The 24,622-nt window shown below is 42.3% G+C and overlaps 1 protein-coding gene and 1 long non-coding RNA gene across 2 annotated transcripts in view; both read left to right on the top strand.

Annotated features, from left to right (window-relative positions):
- The window catches only part of LOC121871273 (lachesin-like), a 38,668-nt gene extending 18,285 nt beyond the window's left edge, over window positions 1–20,383 (top strand). The window contains exons 2-5 of the mRNA XM_042373495.1: window positions 17,433–17,588; window positions 17,762–17,890; window positions 18,289–18,470; window positions 20,201–20,383. Of these exons, the coding sequence (XP_042229429.1) occupies window positions 17,433–17,588; window positions 17,762–17,890; window positions 18,289–18,470; window positions 20,201–20,383 (650 nt within the window). The remainder of the gene's footprint in view (window positions 1–17,432; window positions 17,589–17,761; window positions 17,891–18,288; window positions 18,471–20,200) is intronic.
- Window positions 20,384–21,663: 1,280 nt separating this feature from the next.
- On the top strand, window positions 21,664–24,113 carry LOC121871259. Its single transcript, XR_006089856.1, has 3 exons — window positions 21,664–21,825; window positions 22,843–22,917; window positions 23,997–24,113. It is a non-coding gene; the product is annotated as an uncharacterized LOC121871259 (long non-coding RNA).
- The last annotated feature ends 509 nt before the right edge of the window (window positions 24,114–24,622 follow it).

The following is a 24,622-nucleotide window of genomic DNA, read 5'->3' as shown; positions in this document are numbered from 1 at the left end:
AGACAAAGACATGCACTCACAGACAAAGACAATCCCTTGAGAGTAAAAACAAACCTTCACAGACTAAGACTAGCTCCCACAGACACTCACAGACAGAACCGTTCTTCTCCTCGTAGCAGAAGCCATTTACTGCCACTTTACGGCCTGGGGAAGTAGGCTGAGCGTCGACCAAGTGGTAATAACACAACCTGTAAATATATTCTTGATTTGACCTATTATCTTATTCATCAGGTTTTCCTTCGTTCCCTCCTCTCTCTCTCTCTCTCTCTCTCAATGAGTTGTATTAAATCTCACGCCAAAAAAAGAATGGAATCCTTTTACCTAATTAAACGTTGATTTTCCTCAATTTTCGCTTTTTTCCTGACCTTTTACGTTTTTTATTCCACTTTTCTTCGTTCTCTTTTGCTTCCTCTCTTTCCTATTATTCATTCGTTCCCTTGTTTTATATTCTTCATGTTTCGTCTCCTTTTATTCTTTCTCCCTCTTTCTTTTTTATTTTTAGCTCCAGCTATTTCTCTTGCTTTCTCGCTTCTCCGCATTCTGTATTCTCTCTCTCTCTCTCTCTCTCTCTCTCTCTCTCTCTGTGGTCATTATACATCTCAGAAACAGTTATTTAATATAAGCTCAAAGTTCATTTATTCCCAGGATGAAAGGCAGTATGTATGTACAGTAAGTCACGAGAGAACGGAAAGAAATACCCGAAATGTCTTGATAACAGTTCAGGCGATGCTAAACGGGGTAGATGGTGAGAAAAATGATAATTACCTGGCGTGATTAGAATTTGGAAACAGCGAGAAGGCGAGTGAGGTGAGGTAATTTGAGAGAGCTTGAATTAATGGGTGGAGGTGAGGTATGGTGGTGGAGGAATGGGTGGAGGTGGTATATGGTGGTGGAGGAATGGGTGGAGGTGGTATATGGTGGTGGAGGAATGGGTGGAGGTGGTATATGGTGGTGGAGGAATGGGTGGAGGTGGTATATGGTGGTGGAGGAATGGGTGGAGGTTATGTATGGTTGATCATCGCTCAAAATATTCTTGTTGTTGTCAACACATTCTGGGTTTTACTAAAGGTTCTCCTCTGTCTCCGCCTTACTGTACAGTACAGTAGTGTGGTCTCTTCCACACTGACCACACCCTGACAAGCCAACACGTTGTCAGAATCCTCCCAGGCTGGCGGCTCGCTCACTCTGTGATAATATCCATTTACGTATTGCACTGTGATGAAGTGCCACACTGCTGATGCCGCCGGCGGTGTTGCAACACCATGACAGCTCTGTTCCATGACTTGATTACAAGCTGGGGCAGACAACCATGGAGAGGGTGTCGCTGTTCACGCCATTCCCCGCAGCTTGAAGTCTGACCGTGAGCGTCAGCACCAGTGTCACATGAGTGGACCATTTCCCTCCAGGAAACTGTCAGGCATCACCCGTGGTCATTGTGACTCAGGCAACACTACATGAAACGACTGAGTGAAAAGAGGAAATGAGGAAATCGTGCTCAGAGACTCGTGTTGTGAGGCTCAAATGTGTGGACACGTTGCCTTCAACCTGTACAGTCTTATTCCTTCAGGCCAGGAGGCGATGTTCTCACATGAGGGAACCCACATCTACCTAACACTCCAAGCTTGCAACTGAGGCCTAGGGTCAGTTTGTAACGAGGCAGCTGATTGGTTGGCGGACGGACACTCAAACAATCACTCCAGTTCTTCAGTATTAATCAGTCGTATTTATATTGTGATGTTTCAAGAGATAATAACTTTTCTGTGTATATCTCTGATAACTTCCGCACGTGGAGAAGCAAAAGTTTGCTTGTGAAATTCTGGTAATAATAATATCATAAAGAGAACATGAGCATGATGAACATTGAACAAGTTCAGTGTAACATTAAACGCCTCTTCGCCACGTGACGTCACCCAGCGATTGGAGGATGTCGCTGAAATTTTGTAATCTTTTTCGTGTTCTCATCAAGAGATTTATGTCATCAGAGTGTTTCATATTTTCATTTTTCCTTCCCCGTGTGCGGAAATTATCAGAGGTCAACACAGTATAGTTATTTGAATTATAATAACATAAATACGTTAGATTTAATAATGAAGAATTGTAGTACTTGTTTGGGTGTCCGTCCGCCAACCAATCAGCTTCCTTGTAACAAATTGACCCTATAGGTTTTAGTTACATGGTTCGAGTGGAGAGACTATGGCCAGGTGATCAATGACACAGTAAGAACATAAATTAACATAATAATCAGTGGGGGTTAGGTTAGGTAGGTTAGGTTAGGTTACGTTAGCATTAGAGTGGCTAATCTTAGGGTTAGATTAGCGTTAGATTAGGGTAAATTAGGTTAGGTTAGGTTAGGTTAGGTTAGGTTAGGTTAGCATTAGAGTGGCTAATCTTAGGGTTAGATTAGCGTTAGATTAGGGTAAATTAGGTTAGGTTAGGTTAGGTTAGGTTAGGTTAGAGTGGCTAATCTTAGGGTGAAATAAGTTATGGCCGCTAAACTTCGAGTGATCCATCAATTTGATTATGTCTGTTTACCAACTCACCTGAGCTCCTGGGAGGAATAACACCCCGGTCATCATCCTTCAAGGCTTCCTGGGCTAATATATCCACCACCACAACACCATCACTACACCACTAACACCGCATCACCACCACCAACACCACCACCATTGGAGACTTGGAATTAACTCAGCTTTTAACAGATTTTCCCACCTCTATGTTAATAAGAATCAACAACATACACAAAGAAACACACACACACACACACACACACACACACACACACACACACACACACACACACACACACACACACACACTCTCAACAATTGTTTCCGTTGATATTCTGGATTTTAGTCATTCTCTCTCTCTCTCTCTCTCTCTCGCTCAAAAATTCTGTTGATTAATTTTTTGTGTACCGTATCATTTTGTTGTTCACCTGTTATTATTTTGTATATTTGTATTGCTGCCGGGGGGGAGGGAGGGAGGGAGGGAGAGAAGATAGGGGGAAACGGAGAGGGAAAGAAGAGGAAGAAGGAAAGGGGAGAGAGAGGAGAGGTAGAAAGGGAAAGGAGAGGGAGAGAAGAGGGAAGCGGAGAGAAAGGGAAAAGGGGAGTTACATGCTCCTGGTTAGATCCGCCTAGCAACCATTGTTTAGGAGTGTCCGCGTTTTGACATCTATTGGCAGAACCGATAACTAGTGTAAAAGCGGTGTACTTGTATTGGTAATCGTACAATGTTGCTACGGTGACTAAAGTTTCTCCCCTCTCTTCCCTCTCTCTCCCCACTCTACCCACTCTACCCCTCTTCCCCCTCTCCACTGTGGCATAGAAGCAGACCAAGTAGCTAAACTTTACACAGTGATGAAAGTAAACACGAATTATAGAACACGGATGAGGTCTTGTGTGTTGTATCTTGATGCCACTTCTAGTTCGTTTCATCTTTTCCACAACTCCCGGACTCAGACTAAAATGATAAAGTAAAATATATTCCTTCAAAGATAAGAAGCAAATCATATACATTAAAGGAAAATATAAAGAAATAAGAGAATTTAATAGCTGGAGGAAACATAAAAAAGGAAACGACACACACACACACACACACACACACACACACACACACACACACCAAGACGTAGTTCAAGTAACCACATATTCTTCTAAAACATTTCCATGCTGAGCAGTAAACTCGTAACTCGCCACAACGTTCCAACAATGTTTCCCTCCACCCAGCTAATCGTCAAAGCCCAAACTTTCGAGTGGGATTACCCCCCCCCCCTGCAAGATGTTTACATGGCAAGTTGCAACCGTGGCTGAGATAAAGCTTGCAAAAGGCTCAAACACTTGCAACAACACGACTTGCTGGTGTGTGTGTAATAATATATGTAATAATAATAATAATAAACGGTTTATTAATAGAGTTGCAGCCGGTGGCTGAAAATATACAAACTTACATGTGATTTAGACATAATAATATGCGTTCAATACATTTACAGGGCTGTACAGTACATAAATCAGGAGTTGTTTATTATTTTAACAATAGATGGGATGGTGCTGTTCTTATATCTATCGGTGCGGGCTCTTATGGGCTGAATTTTGTTGTAGTGGCGGACTGCGCGAGGTGGGTGGGGGGCCGGTGGCAGGAGGTGGCGATGACGAGGGTGGTGCATTAGTTGGCTGCCAAACCTTTCCAGTGCTTGGTGGTGGAGGTCACTGAGGGATGGCATTTCCAGGGTGGAGAGAGCATTGGTGTAGCCGGAGTATTCTGCGCCGAGCATGATTCTGCAGGCCCTTTTCTGTACCTTCTCTAGCTGACGTTGTTGGGTGGAGTTGAGAGAAGACGACCAGTGTGTGTGTGTGTGTGTGTGTGTGTGTGTGTGTGTGTGTGTGTGTGTGTGTGTCTGTGTGTGTGTGTGTGTGTAATAATAATAATTAACGGTTTATTGAAAGAGCATGGCATCAGGAAGGCTGAAAATATACAGTTACATAATTGGGGAATGGGTCTCTTGATTTACACATAATACACAAGTAACATAAGTGATACAAATATGATATATTATAACTAGGTGGGTAAAATCTCAAACTACAGGGCATTTCAACATAGTGACAGTGCAAAAGATAAGATTGACTGGGAGTGAATACACTGGTTGATTGCAAGTTATTGATAATATTTACAATGGTTGGGACTGGGCTGTTCTTATAGCGATCAGTTCGTGCGCGTATGGGCTGGATGTGGTTGTGGTGTCGAACAGCAATTCTCGGACGAGGGATTTCGGGTGGTAGTAGGAGCCGGTGTCGGGGATGGTGCAGAAGCTTCTCACCAAATTTGCAGATGAGGTCGTGGTGATGGTCAGTGAGAGCCGAGAGGGTCAGTGTGTTGAGCGCTTCTTGATATGTGGAGTAGGAAGGGGAGAGAAGAATCTTGCGTGCCCTCTTTTGCACTTTTTCTAGGTCTTTACGTTGTGTGGCATTTAGGGAGGAAGACCAGGTAGGGGAGGCATAGATGAGCTTGGGAAGTATGAATGTTGAGTAAACACTGAGGAGCTCGGGGGCAGGAACTCCAAGGGACTCGAGTCGGCGAAGGAGGTAGAGATGGAAGCTGGAGGATTTGACAACTTCACTGACGTGTGGTTTCCAGTTTAGTTTGTTGTCTATGGTGACGCCGAGGAACTTAGTGGAATCTACAACCTGGAGTGTGTTGGGACCTAAAGTAATGGAAGGGGGTGGGACAACGTCGGAGGAGAAGTTGATGTGCATAACCATGGTTGGTGGTGACGTGGTTGTTGGTGACCCAGTTTTGGAGACTGTTCAATAAATCCTGAAGGGCGGTATAGTCGGGAGTAGAATTGTTGACACCGATCCCAATGGTGGAGTCGTCGACATATTTCCAGCGAGCAGGGGTTTCTCTTAGGGCATCATTGATAAGCATAAGGAATCATAGTGGTCCCGTCTTGGTGCCTTGGGGGACGCCACAGGTGAGTGACTGACAGGTGGAGACAGCTCCTCGGAAGCGTACAGCTTGGCGTCGGTTACTGTTACGGAAGTCTGTAAGCCATGGTATAAGACTTCTTCGAAACCCGAGGTCGATAGCTTTGTTGATGATTATATTGTGGTCGACTAGGTCTAATGCCTTGGTGAAGTCAATGAAGGCGGCAGCTACAGACATTTTTCGTTTCTCCAGATGGCGGTATATGTAGTCGAGAAAGCTGACAAGACAGTGAGTGGTGGAGGAAGTTTTCATATTATCAAATTGCTGAGGATCTACTGCGCCTGCTATATCAGCATAGGCTGGGTATTGGGGTGATCGGGAAGCATTGATGACGAAGCAGAGGGGTTTAGCAAGCTCCGGGGAGAACTCCTTGAAGAGTTTCATTGGTAGGTCAATGGGGGTGGTGGATCGTTTGAACTTCAGATTGTCCAGACGTTTTGCTACTTCAAATTCTTCTACTAAGTCAGTGGGAAAGGGGGCTGGTAGGTAAGCAGGGAGATTGTTTGTGTCAAGCCGGGGGAGCGTCTGGCACATGTTACCAGAACTCCAGCTGATACCAATATATAACACAAAAAAATTAGATTTTTTTGTTACTTCAAAGTTCAGGTCGCGGCAGGTATGAGAGGTGAGTGTGGGAGACATCTTTGAGTAGGTCTGTCCCTGCTAGTCGACCTCCTGGCGTACACACACACTCACACACACACACACACACACACACACACACACAAACACACACACACACACACACACACACACACACACACACACAGAAGCGTCTCCCACGATTTTTTTTTTTTACCGATGGCGCCCAATAATTTAAGCATAGGAGAATGTATCAAGGCTCCATCACTTTTTAATATAAGCAACACAGCAGTTAGGCCAACACGTACAGTATACATTATAGATCTGAAGTTACTTGTATATTAGCTTTGTATTTTGTGTTAGTCTACATTTACTTTCCAAGAACCTCATTTGCTTTGTACTACATCATTCACTCAAGCTATGGTGGTAGAAAAAGGTTGAGTTTTATGCCAGTATAGTCGTTTATTTTCTCACCTGGTCTAATAATAGTCATTTGTATTGTTGTAAAATGCCCATCCGATGTCTTACTCCACAAGGACAACACGAGCATTGATTCCCGTAAAATCCAACGTACACTTGCACACATTCACACTAAACTAACACACAAAACTAACAGTATTTTATTAGAAACTTTGTGAGGAAATAATATTCGTTTTTCACTCCGATTTTCATGTACTACAGACAAAATTCATGTGGTCATGTTTATGTTGCTACTGTGATCTACTCGGTATGGTTGGCGCCATTGTGCTGTACAGAGAGTTCTTTACAAATTCTACAGCAGATACTATGCGTTCACTGGAGCGAGAGGAAGAGTGAGCACCAGCTGATACGTCAGGACAACGTTTGAGTATAGTTCTTTCATCCCTGTCTCAATCATGCGGGCACAAACAGAATGACTACAGTTCCCGCTAACCAAAACCGAGTTCAGTCTTGACACAAAAGATGGCGTTTCAGCTAGAGAGTCTCATTTAAATCTGGAGGATACAATGTCTGGAGAATTGGTTGTTTTGTGTTCTCAGTTCTCCCAACATGTGAACTCGTTTCAGAAATGCTCCGGAAAAATACCAGCCAAGTTATTCTTTCTGTCTTCTTCCTCAGGGCAATTCGCTCACTGTTTTTTTTTTCTGTTTGAGTCAGAGGAGCGAGTACGGCTCACTTTAAAACCCATCTCAATTAATCCTTTATTTTTCTCGGGATTTTTCATTTTATTTTTATTTATTTTTTTTTTTTGGGGGGGGAGAGGGGTCCGGTCTCTCACCCCCTCCTCCAACCCCCTCCCAAGGTCCTATAACAACGCTAATTTAAACATACTTCCCCCCCCCCCCCACTCCCTCCACAAACACGTACTCACCTCCTTCCTTGCCCACCCCCACACACATTGACCTACACACACAAAACTAACAAAGAAAACAAGAACAACAACTTTTAAACTCGGCCAATTGTGGTTAACTAAAAATAAACATAGTGTCTTTGTCTGAAAAAAATAATAATACCTGTAATTTATGATTTTTCAGAGTATATAACAACAACGTAAATAGTCTCGATATTATTTCTTTTAAGCCTTAATATGTACCTTCATATAACTCGTGGGTGTATTTATTTATATCTGGAATTTATTATTTCATGTTAGTTCAAGATTTCTCAGTTCGTGGAAATCTCGTTTTCTGTGACTTAAGCAGTGAGACGACTCGGTATACAGTATACACACATACGGGTAACTGTAGAAGGATATGAATCTCGTAATTATGTCAATGTTTACGAAAAAATTATCTTAATATTAAAGTTTCCTTAATTAACATAGACACTTGGGCTATTTTTAACATTCTAACCTAGAGAGTAACGCTAGTTAATTAGACACACCCAGGCTAATTAACATCGCTCTCTACACCATTTTAAAACCCACGCCGCCTCATTTATCACCCACGCCTTCTCCTCGGTCACCCATGTTTTCTCCTCTGTCACCCACGCCTTTTCCTCTGTCACCCACGCTTTCTCCTCGGTCACCCATGCTTTCTCCTCTGTCACCCACGCTTTCTCCACCATCACCCACGCCTTCTCCACCATCACCCACGCCTTCTCCACCATCACCCACGCCTTCTCCACCGTCACCCACGCCTTCTCACATTTCTTGCCGACTTATCATTTAATGAGACATCCACGCCACGGAGCCAGCTACTCATCTCGCCTCGTCCACGCCTCGCCCATGCTCAACCCACACCTCGTCTACAACTCACTCACACCTCCCCCACGCCTCACCCACACCTCCCCCACGCCCTCACACCTCCCTCACACCTCCCCACGCCTCCTCCACACCTCCCCCACGCCTCCCCACGCCTAGCCCACGCCTCACACACTACCCCACGCCTCGCCCACGCCTCACCACACGTACCCCACGCCTCGCCCACGCCTCCACGTCCCCACACCTTCCCCACGCCCAGCCCACGCCTCACTCACACGTCCCCACGCCTAGCCCACGCCTCAGTCACACGTCCCACACACCTCCCCACGCCCCACGCCTCACCCACACCTCCCCCACGGCTCCCTCACACCTCCCTCACACCTCGCCCACGCCTCCTCCACACCTCCCCCACGCCTAGCCCACGCCTCACTCACACGTCCCCCACGCCTCGCTCACACCTTACTGGAGAGCTTAGAGAAAAAATATTAATAAATAGTTAAACCGCTTATATAGAACACTGTGAGGAGTTTAGGATGAGGGCGAACTATATATATGAAGGCAGCCATGGCACTTTAAATAGACACTAGACATAAGACATAGACACTAAACATAAACACTAAACATAGACACTGGACATAGAAACAGACATAGACACTAGACATACACGTACGCCAGACACAGAAGACTGAGGTAGCGTCACCTTTAAATAAGACACCTCATCCCGGTTGCCTGCAATAAACTCACGTAATGAAACTTAACACTGGTGCTTTTTTTTTCCCTTTTTTTCCCTGGTGATGTCCGTGGTGTCCGTCCGTGCGTGAGTCTGTGCGTATGTCCGTCCGTGCGAGTGTCTGTGCGTGTGTCCGTGTGTCCGTCCATGCGTGAGTCCGTTTGTGTGTCCGTCCGTAAGTTTGCTCCTGTGTGAGTTCGTGTGTCCGTTCGTGAGTTCGTCTGTGCGTGTGTCCGTCCGTCCGTGAGTCTGTGCGTGTGTCCGTCCGTCCGTGAGTCTGTGCGTGTGTGAGTCCGTCCGTCCGTGAGTCTGTGCGTGTGTCCGTCCGTCCGTTCGTGAGTCTGTACGTGTCCGTTCGTTTGTATAAAGCTTCCATTGTAAAGTTAAATATTTGGTGCGTGGATTATAATATTTATCAACTCATCTACGTGCTCAACTTATTTATTCATTTAATCTACTAATCTACTCACTTTTGCTACTCACTTCATCTACTCACTTCACCTACTCACTTCACCTACCTTGTTTTGACTCGCTATGGGTAAACATGCTTCAGGTGTCGTGAGAGTGAGGGTAGTGGTAGTGAGGGGAAGTGTCAGTGAGGGGAGTGGCAGTGAGGGGGGGGGTGGTAGGAGTGAGGGAAGTGGCGATAAGGGAAGTAGTAGTAGGTCGGGGGTGAGGGAAGTGACGACACAACACTAAGTACTAGAATCATTAATAGAATTTTGGTATCATAGAAATTCTCAATATTTCTCCGTGATGACTGAGAGACGATGACGTGTTGTTGTTATTGTTTTTGTTGTTAATGTTGTGTTGTTGTTGTTGTTGTTGTTATTGTTGTTGTTGTTGTTGTTACTGTTTTTGTTGTTAATGTTGTGTTGTTGTTGTTGTTGTTGTTGTTGTTGTTGTTAATATTGTGTTGTTGTTGTTTTTGTTGTTGTTATTGTTTTTGTTGTTAATGTTGTGTTGTTGTTGTTGTTGTTGTTGTTGTTGTTATTGTTTTTGTTGTTAATATTGTGTTGTTGTTGTTGTTGTTAATATTGTGTTGTTGTTGTTGTTGTTGTTGTTATTGTGTTGTCGTTGTTGTTGTTGTTGTTTTTGTTGTTGTTTTTGTTGTTGTTGTTTACATATACAGTAGAAGGTTAAGAGTCTCAGCATATCAATGTTTAGAGATTCTGTTTAATCTGTTGAGTACGATGGCTTTACCTCTCGAGTACGATGAATTCAATCTTTGAGTACGATGACATTTTACTAAGGGTTTTAAGTCACAGTACTCAAAGGTTTAAGTCAGTACTCACAGGGTTAAATCACAGTACTCAAAGGGTTAAGTCACAGTACTCAAAGGTTTAAGTCAGTACTCAAAGGATTAAATCATAGTACTCAAGAGATTAAGAAAATGGTGGGCAGAAAGGCTCACCTGACCAAAACAAACGGGGACACTTAAGCATTATCTTAGTGGAATTGAATCTTGGTAAAGAACAAAAAACAAATGCGCATCATTATATTAACCTTCCCAAGCCAGGCGAGACGGTGACCATTGAACTACTGACTAATCCATTCATAAGTCTAATTCGGTAGTTAGGTTTGGTTAAGTTAAACATAGACAAACAGACAGACAGAAAACCTTTAAACACAGCCACAAAAAGAGAAGAGTAATGGAGTCCGTCAAATTTTTGCCAAGTGATAAATTATTATTAGTCTCTCTCAGGCCAGGGACAAGGGATAACTTTTTTGGAATAATCGAGGAACTTGTCCCTCTCGTGCCAGGAAAGTTGTCATGGATTCAAGTTTGTTTTATCTCGAATGAAAACCTGGAGAAACTTTTATTTTTTTTTTTATTGAAGATGGAAATGTAAGACTGATGGATGATGGATGGTGTTATATGTAGTGATGATGATGGATGGTGTTATATGTAGTGGCGAGGGATGTTGTTATATGTAGTGATGATGGGTGGTGTTATATGTAGTGGTGGTGGTGATGGTGGTATTGACAGTGGTAGTGGTGGTGATGGTGATAGTGGCATGTTTGTGGTGATAGTGGTGGTAGTAGAAACTGGCTGATAGTAGTGGTAATGATGGTGGTGGTAATGATGATGGTGGTAGTGATGATGGTGGTAGTAGTGATGGTAGTGATGGTGGTGCTATATGTAGTGATGATGGATGGTGTTATATGTAGTGATGATGGATGGTGTTATATGTAGTGATGATGGGTGGTGTTATGTGTAGTGATGATGGATGGTGTTATATGTAGTGATGATGGATGTTGTTATATGTAGTGATGATGGGTGGTGTTATGTGTAGTGATGATGGATGTTATATGTAGTGATGATGGGTGGTGTTATATGTAGTGATGATTAGACAATAAAATAATAACAGTTTATTGCTAAAAAAAATATACTTTACTCTACCGTTGTAGTGAAAAACATGGTGGAACTTACATACACCGTTAATGAACTATTGATGGAAGAAGAAATTTTGGGGACTGAACAGTGAGACAATGTGGAGCCTCCCGGAGGGTGGCGCCCTACCGTGGCCTAACAGATGAGTGTTTATTGTATTCCATGTAGCAAATGTAATGGAAATTATGCAAGTCAGACTGGGAAAGTATTACAACTCAGAATTAAACAGCACAAGAACAATATCAGAACAGCATATGAAAGCAGTGCAAGCAGTGCACTGTTCGTTCATGTAAGGAACAATAATCATCCCATAGATTGGGAAAACAGTTTAGAAGTGTATAAATCATCATGTGTCACAGAAAGACTCCTGGTTGAAGCAAGTTTGATTTGAGAATTTAATTCTATAAACCTTAGTGATGGTCAGTACAAAACTGATAATATGTTACATAAATTTATTTGTCAGTGGCCCAAGGTTAAAAATGCTTTGAAAACCTTGGAGTTAGATGTAGGATAGATATTTAGTGGGTCCCATATTTTTGACCTGACTTAACTTGACTAGTCACGTCGTCCCTTTCTCTTAAGCTCCTCTGCGTGTGTGTTGGTGTGCGGATTAGTGGATGTCATGATTATGAACCTGACCTCATGTTTAATAAGGTCACCCTGTGTATTTAAGCCTCTCTCCGTCCATGTAATTCAGTTGCCTCTGAAGATGTCTTGAATAAAGACGAAAGCTAAGGTGCTCCATTGTTTCCCTTTTCCCTGTGTGATTTTATCAAGATTTATCTTATCCACGTTTTCATTGTGGATCTACATGAAATATATATATAAAATAAAATAGAATTATCGATAAGCTGCTTCAGTGCGGCCAACTGAAAATTTCTCTCAGCGAGTAAGTCGGTAAATTAATCCTGAAATACTTTTACAGAATAATGCTGTATCTAAAAGCTTTTCCTCAACACTTATAACAAGAGTTCCTGATCATAGCCGGGGTCTTGTAGTGCCAGGGAGACCTTCACCCTGCAGCTGTAGTGGAGGTCATGGTGTATGGGTACAGTACGTCTGTAGCTGGCGTCGTTCAGGTACAGTTTGGTAGATTGTTCAACATAGACTGTAGCGGCGTGTCGTACTCACTTAACCTGGAACTGTTGAAGGGAGTTAAGCACCTCAAGAAGTGAGTTGGTTTAAGGAGAAGCAGACACTTAGCGGGGAGGTAGAAGACGCCGTGATCCTTCAGGTTCATCTCTCCCTCCGTCGGGGGCTTCTATAGTCTCATCGTCTAAAATCCAATACTTTGAGTTCATTTGTAAAATTGTCCGAGATTTCCCCAACCCACAAGGTAGAGGAGGAGGGTGGCGAGGGAGATCTGTGCTGAAGATAATTACATGTTTTCTGAGGAACAGCTCACGCCCACCACTATAACAAGATCTGGGGAGGGGGGTGTTGTCACTGCTTCAATAACTCCATCTTGTTTAGGTTGTAATTTGACTGAGAGTTTTTCCTCCGTAAAAATGGTGATGTAAGGTTCCTACTGCCTGAGTCTCCTCTTCATTGTCTTAGAACCACGAACCGGAGTTGTCTTGGCGTCAGATTGGGGGGGCACTGACTCCTGACATGGTTGCCCTGACAACAAGGCAGCTGAGAGTGTTGTCAGCGACGATGGACTGACCCATGATTGTAGTGTTCTGCATTACCCGTAGATGCTCTCTTGATTCTTGATAAAGTTTCTCTCTCTCTCCAGTAGTTCCATTAACAACACTCGGAAAGAATGACCAGAAGAATCAATATGGTGGGAACTTCAGAAGATAAACATGGATGAGTCAAATGAGCTCCCACGACCTTCCAGGATTCTCGCTTGATTTTATTTGTGTTACGGAGAAACTTAAATTACTTTTTGTGATTAACATTACTGTCTGAGCGCTGTTTTCTGTCTCAGGTGGTGAGGTAGAGTAACACGGTGGGGTAGGATTAGAGTGAATGTTTACTGTTTATTCCGTAAGTAAAGGTTTGTTTTAGACGATTGAAGGTGATATTATGTGTCTAAATGATTTAATGATAGAGGTATATGATGAACTTCCACGACCATTAACACACACACACACACACAAAGTGCGTTAGAGCGGAGAAAGTTGTAGCAGAGTGTGTGACAACGAGTAAGAGCGCCTACTAGAGTGTAAAGTACATAGAGAGAGAGAGAGACGTAACTGAACTCCTGACCTTTGTCGATTAAAGAGACAGAGAGAAAGAATATCGGCGGCTTGGGCACAGAATCGTGGGTGAGGTCGTGGGTGATGTCGCGGGCGTGGTGAGGACGGCGTAGGTGTGATGAAGTCGTCGGCGTGGCGTGCGTGAAGGCGTGGTGAGGGTGTGGGCGCGGTTGATGGCGTAGATGTGGCGTGGACGTGGCGTGGGTGAGGGTGTGGATGCTGCGTGGGTGAGGGTGTGGACGTGGCGTGGGTGAGGGTGTGGATGTGGCGGGGGTGAGGGTGTGGACATGGCGTGGGTGAGGGCGTTGGCACTTTTTTCTATACTACGATTGAGTGAACGTAAGTCATTGGGTCCTTATTCCAGCCTTCTTGTTTACTCTCTCTCTCTCTCTGTGACGACCAAATTCTTAATCAGAAAGGTGTCGACAACACAGAACCTTCCATATCCTGCTTCCACCACCTCCTGACTCTGATGGTGCGTCTTTATAGTGGCGTTTTGGTGCTTATAGTGGCGTTATGGTGCTTATAGTGGTGTTATAGTGCTTATAGTGGCGCTTCTCTATAGTAGTTTTATAGTGCTGCTTTACTATGGTGGCGTTATGATGATTTTATGGTGCCTTACTATGGTGATGCTATGGTGCTTTACTATGGTAACGCTATGGTGGTGTTATGGTGCCAATACACAATATACCTTTAAATCATCATTATAATGTTACAATGACCTAATATAGTGCCAATACTTTAACTATAACTCAACATTATAGTGTCACAGTGACCTAATACAGCACCATTACACCATACTGCACTGTACAATATATACATAAATCAGTATTATAAACTTACCCTGTGTCATAATAATTAATACAAACTGTTGTATTTCTCGGCGTGAATTAGATTACTTGGCAATTTGTCCTCGGCTGAATAAGGTTGTACCCCCCTTGGCTATACTGGGTGTTTTCTGTATAATGAACTGTATTTTTTTTAGAGGGGTGTGAAGGGATAATCATACAGTCATATAGTCAATTTACTTATGTATACTGAAGTTAGGTTATGTATGTATACTGTAGTTAGCTTATGTCTGTACACTGTATTCAGTTTATTTGTGTATTGTGTATATTGTAGTCAGCTTACCTCTGTATACTATTGTAAGTTTAATGTTATACTGAATCAGCTTGAATCAGCTTACTTGTGTATACTGTAGTCAACTTAACTGTGTATACTGTAGTAAGCTTAATCGTATACTGAATCAGCTTAATTGTGTATACTGTAGTCATCTTACCTGTGTCTACGTTAGTCAGCTTATGCTTATCCCCAGTTAGGTTAAGTTAGGTTAAGTTAAGTTAACTGAGCATTTACGAACAGTTTGTGTGAATCGTGATGCCTTTTTGTAGATTTTAACTACGAATCTACGAACAGTGCGAAGGTCCAGACAGGTTATTGACTTTTTGTAGACGATTTTAACTACGAATCTACGAACAGTGCGAGGGTCCACAGATTTAATAACCTTCTGTAGACGATTTTAACTACGAAACTACGAACAGTGTGAGAATCAAGATAAGTAATTGGAGAGACAGGTAAAGTAACACAGAGGAAACAGCTTTTGATCAGGTGAGCTGCCTTGTCATGAGGAAGTTGATTAGACAGCTGGGAAAAAACAATTACATCACTAAGATACCTTGCAGTGAGGTAGTAATTAGCGGAGGATGGGATGTGGCGGGGAAAGGAGGGTAGGGTGTGGTGGGGTGGAAAGGGGAGGGGGTGGGAAGGGTGTTGTGGTGGGGTGGGAAGGATGTTGTGGGGTAGGGGAGAGTGTGGGGAGGAGAGGGTGTGGTGGGGAGGGAGGAGAGGAGAAGAGGTTTGAGAGTGGAGGAGAGGAAAGGAAAAGTGTGTGGTGGGAAGGAGGGGAGAAGAACGGGGTGACTATGGTAGAAAGAGTAAGAATTATTGAGATTAATATAACGGTGTTTAACATTTCCTTGTTAAAAAAAAATAATAATAATATTTGAACTTTTGAAGTATAAAGGAAAAAAAAACTGGCCCCAAAATTCTAATACCACTAATATATTCTTCCTCAGATCATCTCAATGCTCAAGAACCATTTCGCTAAACAAACTCTAATGTGTTTTAGCCCATTTAACTTTTTTTACGATGTCATTACACTTAAGAGTTAGTAGTAGTAGTAATTCGTATTATAAGTGAATTAAAGGCATCTGGAGACCTGTTATTGGATAGTCAACGCCTGCTGGGTGCTGGTGTATGGCTGTGAGTCGTGGCGCTCCTACTGGGTTATGACTCGTGGATGTAACTTAAATTAGGGAAGAAGAAGAGAAGGTGTTTTTATCCTTATCATCTGTTAATCACCAGCTATTGGGTTACCCCTCCCCCCCGGTATTATCCAGGATTATTCAGTTCAGGATTATTCAGTATTATCCAGGATTATTCAGTCTTATCCAGGATTATTCAGTATTACTCAGGATTATTCAGTATTACTCAGGATTATTCAGTATTACTCAGAATTATTCAGTAATATCCAGGATTATTCAGTATTACTCAGAATTATTCAGTAATATCCAGGATTATTCAGTATTACTCAGAATTATTCAGTATTATCCAGGATTATTCAGTATTATCCAGGATTATTCAGTATTACTCAGAATTATTCAGTATTCAAGATTATTCAGTATTATCCAGGATTATTTACTATTATTCAGGATTATTCAGGATTATTCAGTATTATCCAGGATTATTCAGTATTATCCAGTATTATTCAGTATTATCCAACATTATTCAGTATTATCCAGGATTATTCAGTATTGTTCAGTATTTTTCGGTATTATCCAATATTATTCAGTATTATCCAGGATTATTCAGTATTATCCAGTCAGTATTATCCAGGTTTATTCAGTCTTATCCAGGATTTTTCAGTATTATCCAGGATTATTCAGGGTTATTTAGGATTATTCAGTATTATCCAGGATTATACAGTATTATTCAGTATTATCCAGGATTATACAGTATTACTCTGAATTATCCAGGATTATTCGGGATTAGTTGACCTTAAGGGAGGATGATTGGTAAAGGTGTGGACAGGTGATAATCCCAGGTGTGGTCGACTTGCTTTACTCACACACACACACACACACACACACACACACACACACACACACGCATAAATAGTTTTTATCTCCAATTGTTAATCAGTATTTATGAATTCGTATTAAATCTGAATAAATAAATAAATTAATAAAACATCACAAAATCATAATAAAAATAAGTAAAAAAGAAATCATTCTCGAAAGGTAAAGTAACAAATAAAATGCACTAATTGGTCGACTGTCATGCAGGTTATGTCAAGAAGGACTCTGATTGGCTTATTCCCATGACGTCATTGCCAGGAAAAATTTGATTGGTCGATTCATGTTGTTGTCAAAAACGAATCTTTTGATTTTAGCTTTAAGAAATTAATGAGGTTGTCTTTATCAGTGGGTTACTCTGTACAGCGTAAGATAAGAATTGATGTCGTGTTCGGTAAAGAATAAGAGCCAATGAGAAGAAAAGAACATTGACGTCACGAGACTAAGAACCAGTAAAAGGCCAGAAATGTTGACGTCATTAACCTAAGAACCAATAAAAGGCCAGAAATTTTGCTGTCACGAGGCTAAGAACCAATAAAGGGTCAGAAGGGTTGACGTCACGAGCCTAAGAACCAATAAAATGCCAGCCAGACGCACTTTCCCAACATACTTATATTGGCGGACTTCCCAGACTCATTCACCGAACGCACTAATATAATTGACCCACACCCCAGATGATACACTTACCCAAACACACTCTTCTTAACGCACTTGTTTGTCTCAGTGCCTCCCAAGATCGTGGACGCGGACACAAGTAGTGACGTGGAGGTGAAGGAGGGTGAACGAGTCCTTCTACACTGCGGGGCTAGCGGGAAGCCTGACCCGTCTTATAAGTGGCGACGTGAAGACTCCAGCCTCATCCACACCTCGGGCAAGACAGGTGGGCACGCTCTCTCTCTCTCTCTCTCTCTCTCTCGATCTGTTCTCGTTACCATCGCTCTTATATTTCATCAGTTTATTTATCCACGTAATTTCACACACACACACACACACACACACACACACACACACACACACACACACACCTCTACATAACCTGTCACTCGTCGCCAGAGTTGATGGTGGTGGGGAGAGAGCTGGTGATCCCTAAGGCGCTGAAGGAACACGCCGGAGCCTACCTGTGTATCGCCACCAATGGGGTTCCTCCGTCAGTAAGCAAGAGGATCCTCCTAACTGTTCGATGTGAGTAAAATCGGAGTGATTCGGTGAGTGATTCGGTGAGGGATTCGGTGAGTGATTCGACGAGGGATTCGGTGAGTGATGCGATGAGTTGTGGGTCTTTTTTACGTAGAATTGATGTATTTAACGTTGTATCCCTTTTTCTTTTGTTATTCCTCCTCCTCCTCCTCGTCTTATTCTTCCTCCTCCTCGTAGACATTCTCCTTTTCCTCCTCTTCCTCCTTCTCTTCCTCCTCCTTCCTCCTCCTCCCTCCTCGCACGATCCAATTGTTTTTTTAAGTTCTCGGTTTTCAAAAGAACCAGAACGTGAATTAATAAATGCACAGAGACACATCATGCCCCTGTATATACTCTCTCTCTCTCTCTCTTAACACCCTCCTCCTCCTCCTCCCATGGTACAGTCCGGCCCCTGATCCAGGCTTCAGCATCAGAGGTGTGGGTGAACCTCGGCTCCTGCGTCAACCTGTCGTGTGTGGTGGATGCTTTCCCCGAGCCCAATATGGTGTGGTTAAAGGACTTGGGGGAGCCTATCACCACCGCCCATCGTTCTGATTATCACCTCCATGATTCTTCAGCCACTCAGGTCAGATGGTTACTTATTTATTTATTTATTTATTTATTTATTTACTGCGCTTGGGGGGGAAGGGGGAAGGCATTGCTCTTGGGGGACATTGCTCTTGGGGGACATTGCGCTTGGGAGGGATAATGCGTTTGGGAGGATGACATTGCGCTAGGGGGGGGACATTGCGCTTTTGGGGGGGGGTTCTTGCGCTTGGGGGATAACTGTAGGGATGTTAGTTGTTGGAGTTGGGGGAATAAGTGTATGATGGGGGAACTGATGTGTACTGGGGGTATATATGTGTGTGTATGTATGTATGTATGTGTGTGTGTGCACGCTCATAAACGTACATAAGAAGACAGATGAAGACTAATCAAAATGGGTGAGATACTTAAGAGAGAGAGAAAAAGACAGCAGCCAAGAGATGAAGAAGAAGGTTGTTGACAGATACAAGCCAATTAACAGGTGAATTGGACCGGACATACACCTTTACCTTGAGCAAAACTTGACTTCAGTCACTCACATAATACCATCTTGCGTCTTTGTTATCTGGTGTTGTGGTGTAATGTCGTAATTTATCATTATTTTTCCCTTATCTTAGTACACTATCTCTACTAACTCCTTCACTACTGGATGAAATAATTGGTATTTTATTGGGTGAACGTAAGATGGTTTTATTTAAGGGGTTAAAATATTATTCACTTCAATGAATCTCCTCAAAGTACTGCATGTGTGTGTGTGTGTCTTGTATGGTAATTGATTTATTTAAGCTGGAGTGGTGATTCTTCAGGGGAAATAAGCTGGGGTGGTTAATCTTTAGAGGAAATAAGCTGGGGTGATTAATCTTTAGAGGAAATAAGCTGGGGTGATTAATCTTTAGAGGAAATAAGCTGGGGTGGTTAATCTTTAGAGGAAATAAGCTGGGGTGGTTAATTTTTAGAGGAAATAAGCTGGGGTGATTAATCTTTAGAGGAAATAAGCTGGGGTGGTTAATCTTTAGAGGAAATAAGCTGGGGTGGTTAATCTATATAGGAAATAAGCTGGGGTGGTTAATCTTTAGAGGAAATAAGCTGGGGTGGTTAATCTTTAGAGGAAATAAGCTGGAATGGTTAATCTTTAGAGGAAATAAACTGGGGTGGTTAATCTTTAGAGGAAATAAGCTGGGGTGGTTAATCTTTAGAGGAAATAAGCTGGGGTGGAGATTCTTCAGGTGATCCCTCGTTTGTCGTCTTTTTTACCTGTGTGATGGAGGAGAGGAGACAGGTGATGCGGGCTTGGGTGAGGAGACATCAGGAGAAGTGGTCCAGGGAGTTTAGGAGTCAGAGAAGGTCAAGATTATGGTGATTTAGCCAGAACATGATGTTAGGTTAGGTTAAGCTAGGTTAGGTTAGGTTAGGTTAGGTTAGGTTAGGTTATGTTAGGTTAGGTTATGTTAGGTTAGGTTAAGTTAGGTTAGGTTACATCTTATTAAATCTGTATTGAACACCTTAAACGTAACGTAATCTAACGCTAATATAACCTAACATAACTTGAACTAACCTAACATAACATAACAACCTTACGTAACCAAAAATGATTTAAACTAACTAAACACAACCTAACCTAAGCTAACCTAACCAAACCTAACTAAACATATACGTAACACTAATCTAAACTAATCACCACCACCACCACCACCACCACCACCACCACCACCACCACCACCACCACCACCACCACCACCACCACCACCACCATCATCATCATCGTCACAGGTACAGAAACACGTCACTGGGCTCCTGTACGTGAACTCGTCTCGGTGGATCATGACACTGACGGTGGAAGACGTCCATGAAGGGGACCTCCTCGGCTACCGGTGTCGAGCTAACAACAGTGAGGGCGTAGCTGAGGCCAGAGTGGTTATATACAGTAAGTTACAGTCTTATGGGGTACAGTAAGTTACAGCATTATGTGGTACAGTAAGTTACAGTCTTATGGGGTAAGCAGGCAATAGTCGGTGTGTACAGTAAGTTATGGGCTCCAAGTGGGGTACAGTGTTACAGTCTTATGGGGTACAGTAAGTCTTATGGGGTACAGTAAGTTACAGTCTATGTGGTACAGTAAGTTACAGTGGTACAGTGTTACAGTCTTATGGGGTACAGTAAGTTACAGCATTATGTGGTACAGTAAGTTACAGTCTTATGTGGTACAGTAAGTTACAGTCTTATGGGGTACAGTAAGTTACAGTCTCCTGGGGTACAGTAAGTTACAGTCTTATGGGGTACAGTAAGTTACAGCATTATGTGGTACAGTAAGTTACAGTCTTATGGGGTACAGTAAGTTACAGCATTATGTGGTACAGTAAGTTACAGTCTTATGTGGTACAGTAAGTTACAGTCTTATGGGGTACAGTAAGTTACAGTCTCCTGGGGTACAGTAAGTTACAGTCTTATGGGGTACAGTAAGTTACAGCATTATGTGGTACAGTAAGTTACAGTCTTATGTGGTACAGTAAGTTACAGTCTTATGGGGTACAGTAAGTTACAGTCTTATGTGGTACAGTAAGTTACAGTCTTATGGGGTACAGTAAGTAACAGTCTTATGGGGTACAGTAAGTTATAGTCTTATGTGGTACAGTAAGTTACAGTCTCCTAGGGTAAAGTATGTTACAGTCTCCTAGGGCACTTTCCGTCCACCTGTCTCCCTTACTGGTGGTTAGTGTACCGTCGAAAACCGTCAAGTACTGTCAGAAAATATTTAAGACTGGTGGGCCGTGGTCACCAACCCTCAGATATGACTTGTAGGAGAGAGGGGGAGGGAGAAGAAGAAAAGGAATATAGAAGAGGATGAAGGATGGGTGATGGAGGTGAGGATGGTGGAGGTGAGGATGGTGGAGGTGAGGATGGTGGAGGTGAGGATGGTGGAGGTGTGGATGGCGGAGATGAAAATGGTGGAGGTAAGAATGGTGGAGAAGAATAAGATAAACACATCATAAAAACTCCCGTAAACGTGTGTGAGGCAACATCTGGGTCCTAAAAATATGTAAATTAACAAAAAAAAACACAAAAGAAAGATGGTGGATGAGGAAGATGAGAGAGGAATATTGTGATGAAGAAATATTTTAGAAGATTGTTAGATAGGAGTAGGTGGAGGAGGAGGAGAGTGTGGGAGACAGAGGGGGGGAGGAGAAGGAGGAGAGGAAGATGAGGAAGGATGGAAGACGTTATTATTATTATTATTATTATTACTACTATGCTGCAGCTAATTTAATTTTCAGAGATTCCACCGACTACCACAACTACCACAACCACCACAACTACTACTAGCACCACCACCATTTCTACCACCAAAGTCACCCAACAGACTGGTGACGGGAACTTACCTTGGTTACCTGGCATAGGTGAGTGACTTGCTGAGATAACACTATTACCTTTTGTTTAAACTCTCTCTCTCTCTCTCTATGTTATTATTATTGTTTTTTTTCCGTCAGTATCAATGTGAGTTAACTAAATATATATATCATCACCTACAGGTAAATCACCTTAGCTTATTGCACCTGAGAGGTTTTAGGTCAGGTTAAGAGTGTTTTTATTCATTAGGTTAAAATTAAGCTGGGGATAATCTTCAGGTGATCCATTAACTACATTGAAATACAGATTTTTATATTAACATTTAATATCCACTTAGAAAAATAATAATTGCGACATGAAAAATAAAAAGCGATATAAAACAATTTATATATGTATCACGTCTCTTTTTCTCTCTTAATTCACACACACACACACACACACACACACACACACACACACATTCTCCTTTCAACCTATCCTACCATAACTCTCAATGTTCATAAATACATACAGCAAGACACGGTAAACTTCCCCTCCACAACTAAAGCTCCAATTATGCTTCTTAATCACATAAGTCAAGTTACCCACCAGCATTGCGTTTCCTACCCCCATCCCCCCATTTTCTATACACTATTCACTCCCCATTTTCTATACACTTTTCACTTCCCATTTTCTATACACTTTTCACTTCCCATTTTCTATACACTTTTCACTTCCCATTTTCTATACACTTTTCACTTCCCATTTTCTATACACTATTCACCCCCCATTTTCTATACACTATTCACTCCCCATTTTCTATACACTATTCACTTCCCATTTTCTATACACTTCACTCCCCATTTTCTATACACTATTCACTTCCCATTTTCTATACACTATTCACTTCCCATTTTCTATATACACTTCACTCCCCATTTTCTACACCCTATTCACTTCCCTGTTCTCTCAGTATACCCAACACCACCTAGGCAGACCCTTATCAGTGTTATTATATCATGTTCATCTCAACAGTGTAGCCTCCTCTTCCCCCCACCCCTCTTCACCCTCTTCTTCTCCCCCCACAGAAGATATGGTAGAAGGGTCAGGATGGTCCGGCCGACACACTCCCAGCCCCGTCGTCGCCTCTAGCAGGAATGCCGGTGAGAGTACAGTAATTAACAGTACCTACCCCCGTGTGTGTGTGTGTGTTGGTTACTTTCCTATGATGTGGTTGAAAGAAATAAGGTGAAATAGATTGAAGTATTTGGTAATGACTGTATCGAGGAATGACTGTAACAATATGTGGTGTAGTAAACTAGTCATTAAGTAGTTTGGCTGAGGGAGGGAGAGAGAGAGAGAGGACAGACTGTGTGTTGTGAAATATTTTGAGAGGAAGAAACATATTAAAGGTGACAGACGGGAAAAATATAGTCGTGGTTGTGTAGCTTGATCTTTGGTTATGGTTTGGTTAGGTTAGGTTGTTCGGATTGGGTTCTGGGTAAGGTTAGGTTAGGTTAGTGTTAGGTTAAGTTAGTGTTAGGTTAGGTTAGGTTTGGTTAGTGTTAGGTTTGGTTAGTGTTAGGTTAAGTTAGTGTTAGGTTAGGTTGAGCGACGTGGACTCTGGGTGTAAGTGGTAGCAGGAAGTTAGTTGGACGAAGATGATGTTTTATGAAGTAACATGTGAGAGGTGAGGAGAGGAAGCGAAGAATAAGAAGCTTGGAGAAAAGAAGTGATGGACCTGTCAAGTGCTTACTGAGGTGGTCATGTGAGAAGAGGATGTAAGACTGATGGTAAAAAGAGAGTGTGAGGAGGAGGGAGGGACTGGGTGAGGAATATGCTGGCTAAGAGAGGTATTAGCACCTATAAAGCAGCTTATTTCATCTGAATTTATCCACGATAACCTAACTTAGCCTAACCTAACCTAACTTGACCTAACTATAACCTAACCTAACCTCCCAGGTAGCGTTAGGGTATTTAAAAATCTTCAGGTGAAAGCGAATCATAAGGTAATCTACTAAATGTAATATTAAAATACGTAGTGCTGGGGTGATGTTTGAGGCACCTTGTTGGGGCCTTGTTGTGGAGGACGAACATCGTAAGTGTGTGTGTGTGTGTGTGTTTATGATTAATGACTGGTGAACATTTTTCTTCATCAGTTTTGGAAACACACACACACTGATTACTGTTTAGATGTTTATTTTCCTAATGTCAGGATACTGGAGTCCTTTCCTCCACACAGGCAAGAATGGCACAGCTGCTGTCAGTGTTGAGGAAGACTCGGGGGGTCAACACCAGCAACAGCGAGATCCTCAAGACTCGTGGGATAAAAATCAAGAGAGAAAAACCTACTCCTACAGCGGCACAGGTTAGTGTTGTCTACTGAATCACTGACTTACGGAATTGTGGTGATGGTAGTAAAGAATGAGTTAAATACTATTAATTAGCTTTATTTTATATGTTATTATTTTTATAGGTAGAAGTAATATTTATTGAGCAATAGATAATCTTGCTGCTAGTGTTGTCAGCCCGTCACTCAGTGGCTTACAGCGTGTCGGGGGAGTTGGCACATAAACCATTCATCAAATTTTTCTCAGTCTTTTCGTTTGGTCTTACGAGTAACAAAATATGACCTAATCCGACCAATATTGACTATATTTGTACAGTGATGTAATATAGGATGAAACTATTATATAAAAGGTCGGTTTGACTATATAATAATAGAAAGCCCTTTATATAAATCATTACATATAAAACAAAATATTACGTTACGATAATGTTATTGAAGGTATAAATGTTTTACCAGTGTTTCCTCCTACAGGAAGTGACGCCAGCAGCAGTAGTGGTGGGGGTTGGGGACCACACTCC

The sequence above is a fragment of the Homarus americanus genome, unplaced genomic scaffold, assembly GCF_018991925.1.
Source record: "Homarus americanus isolate GMGI-L3 unplaced genomic scaffold, GMGI_Hamer_2.0 scaffold46973, whole genome shotgun sequence".
In the NCBI taxonomy this organism is placed as follows: domain Eukaryota; kingdom Metazoa; phylum Arthropoda; class Malacostraca; order Decapoda; family Nephropidae; genus Homarus; species Homarus americanus.
Note: the sequence above shows the minus strand (reverse complement) of the source record. Positions and strands in the feature narration are given on the sequence as shown.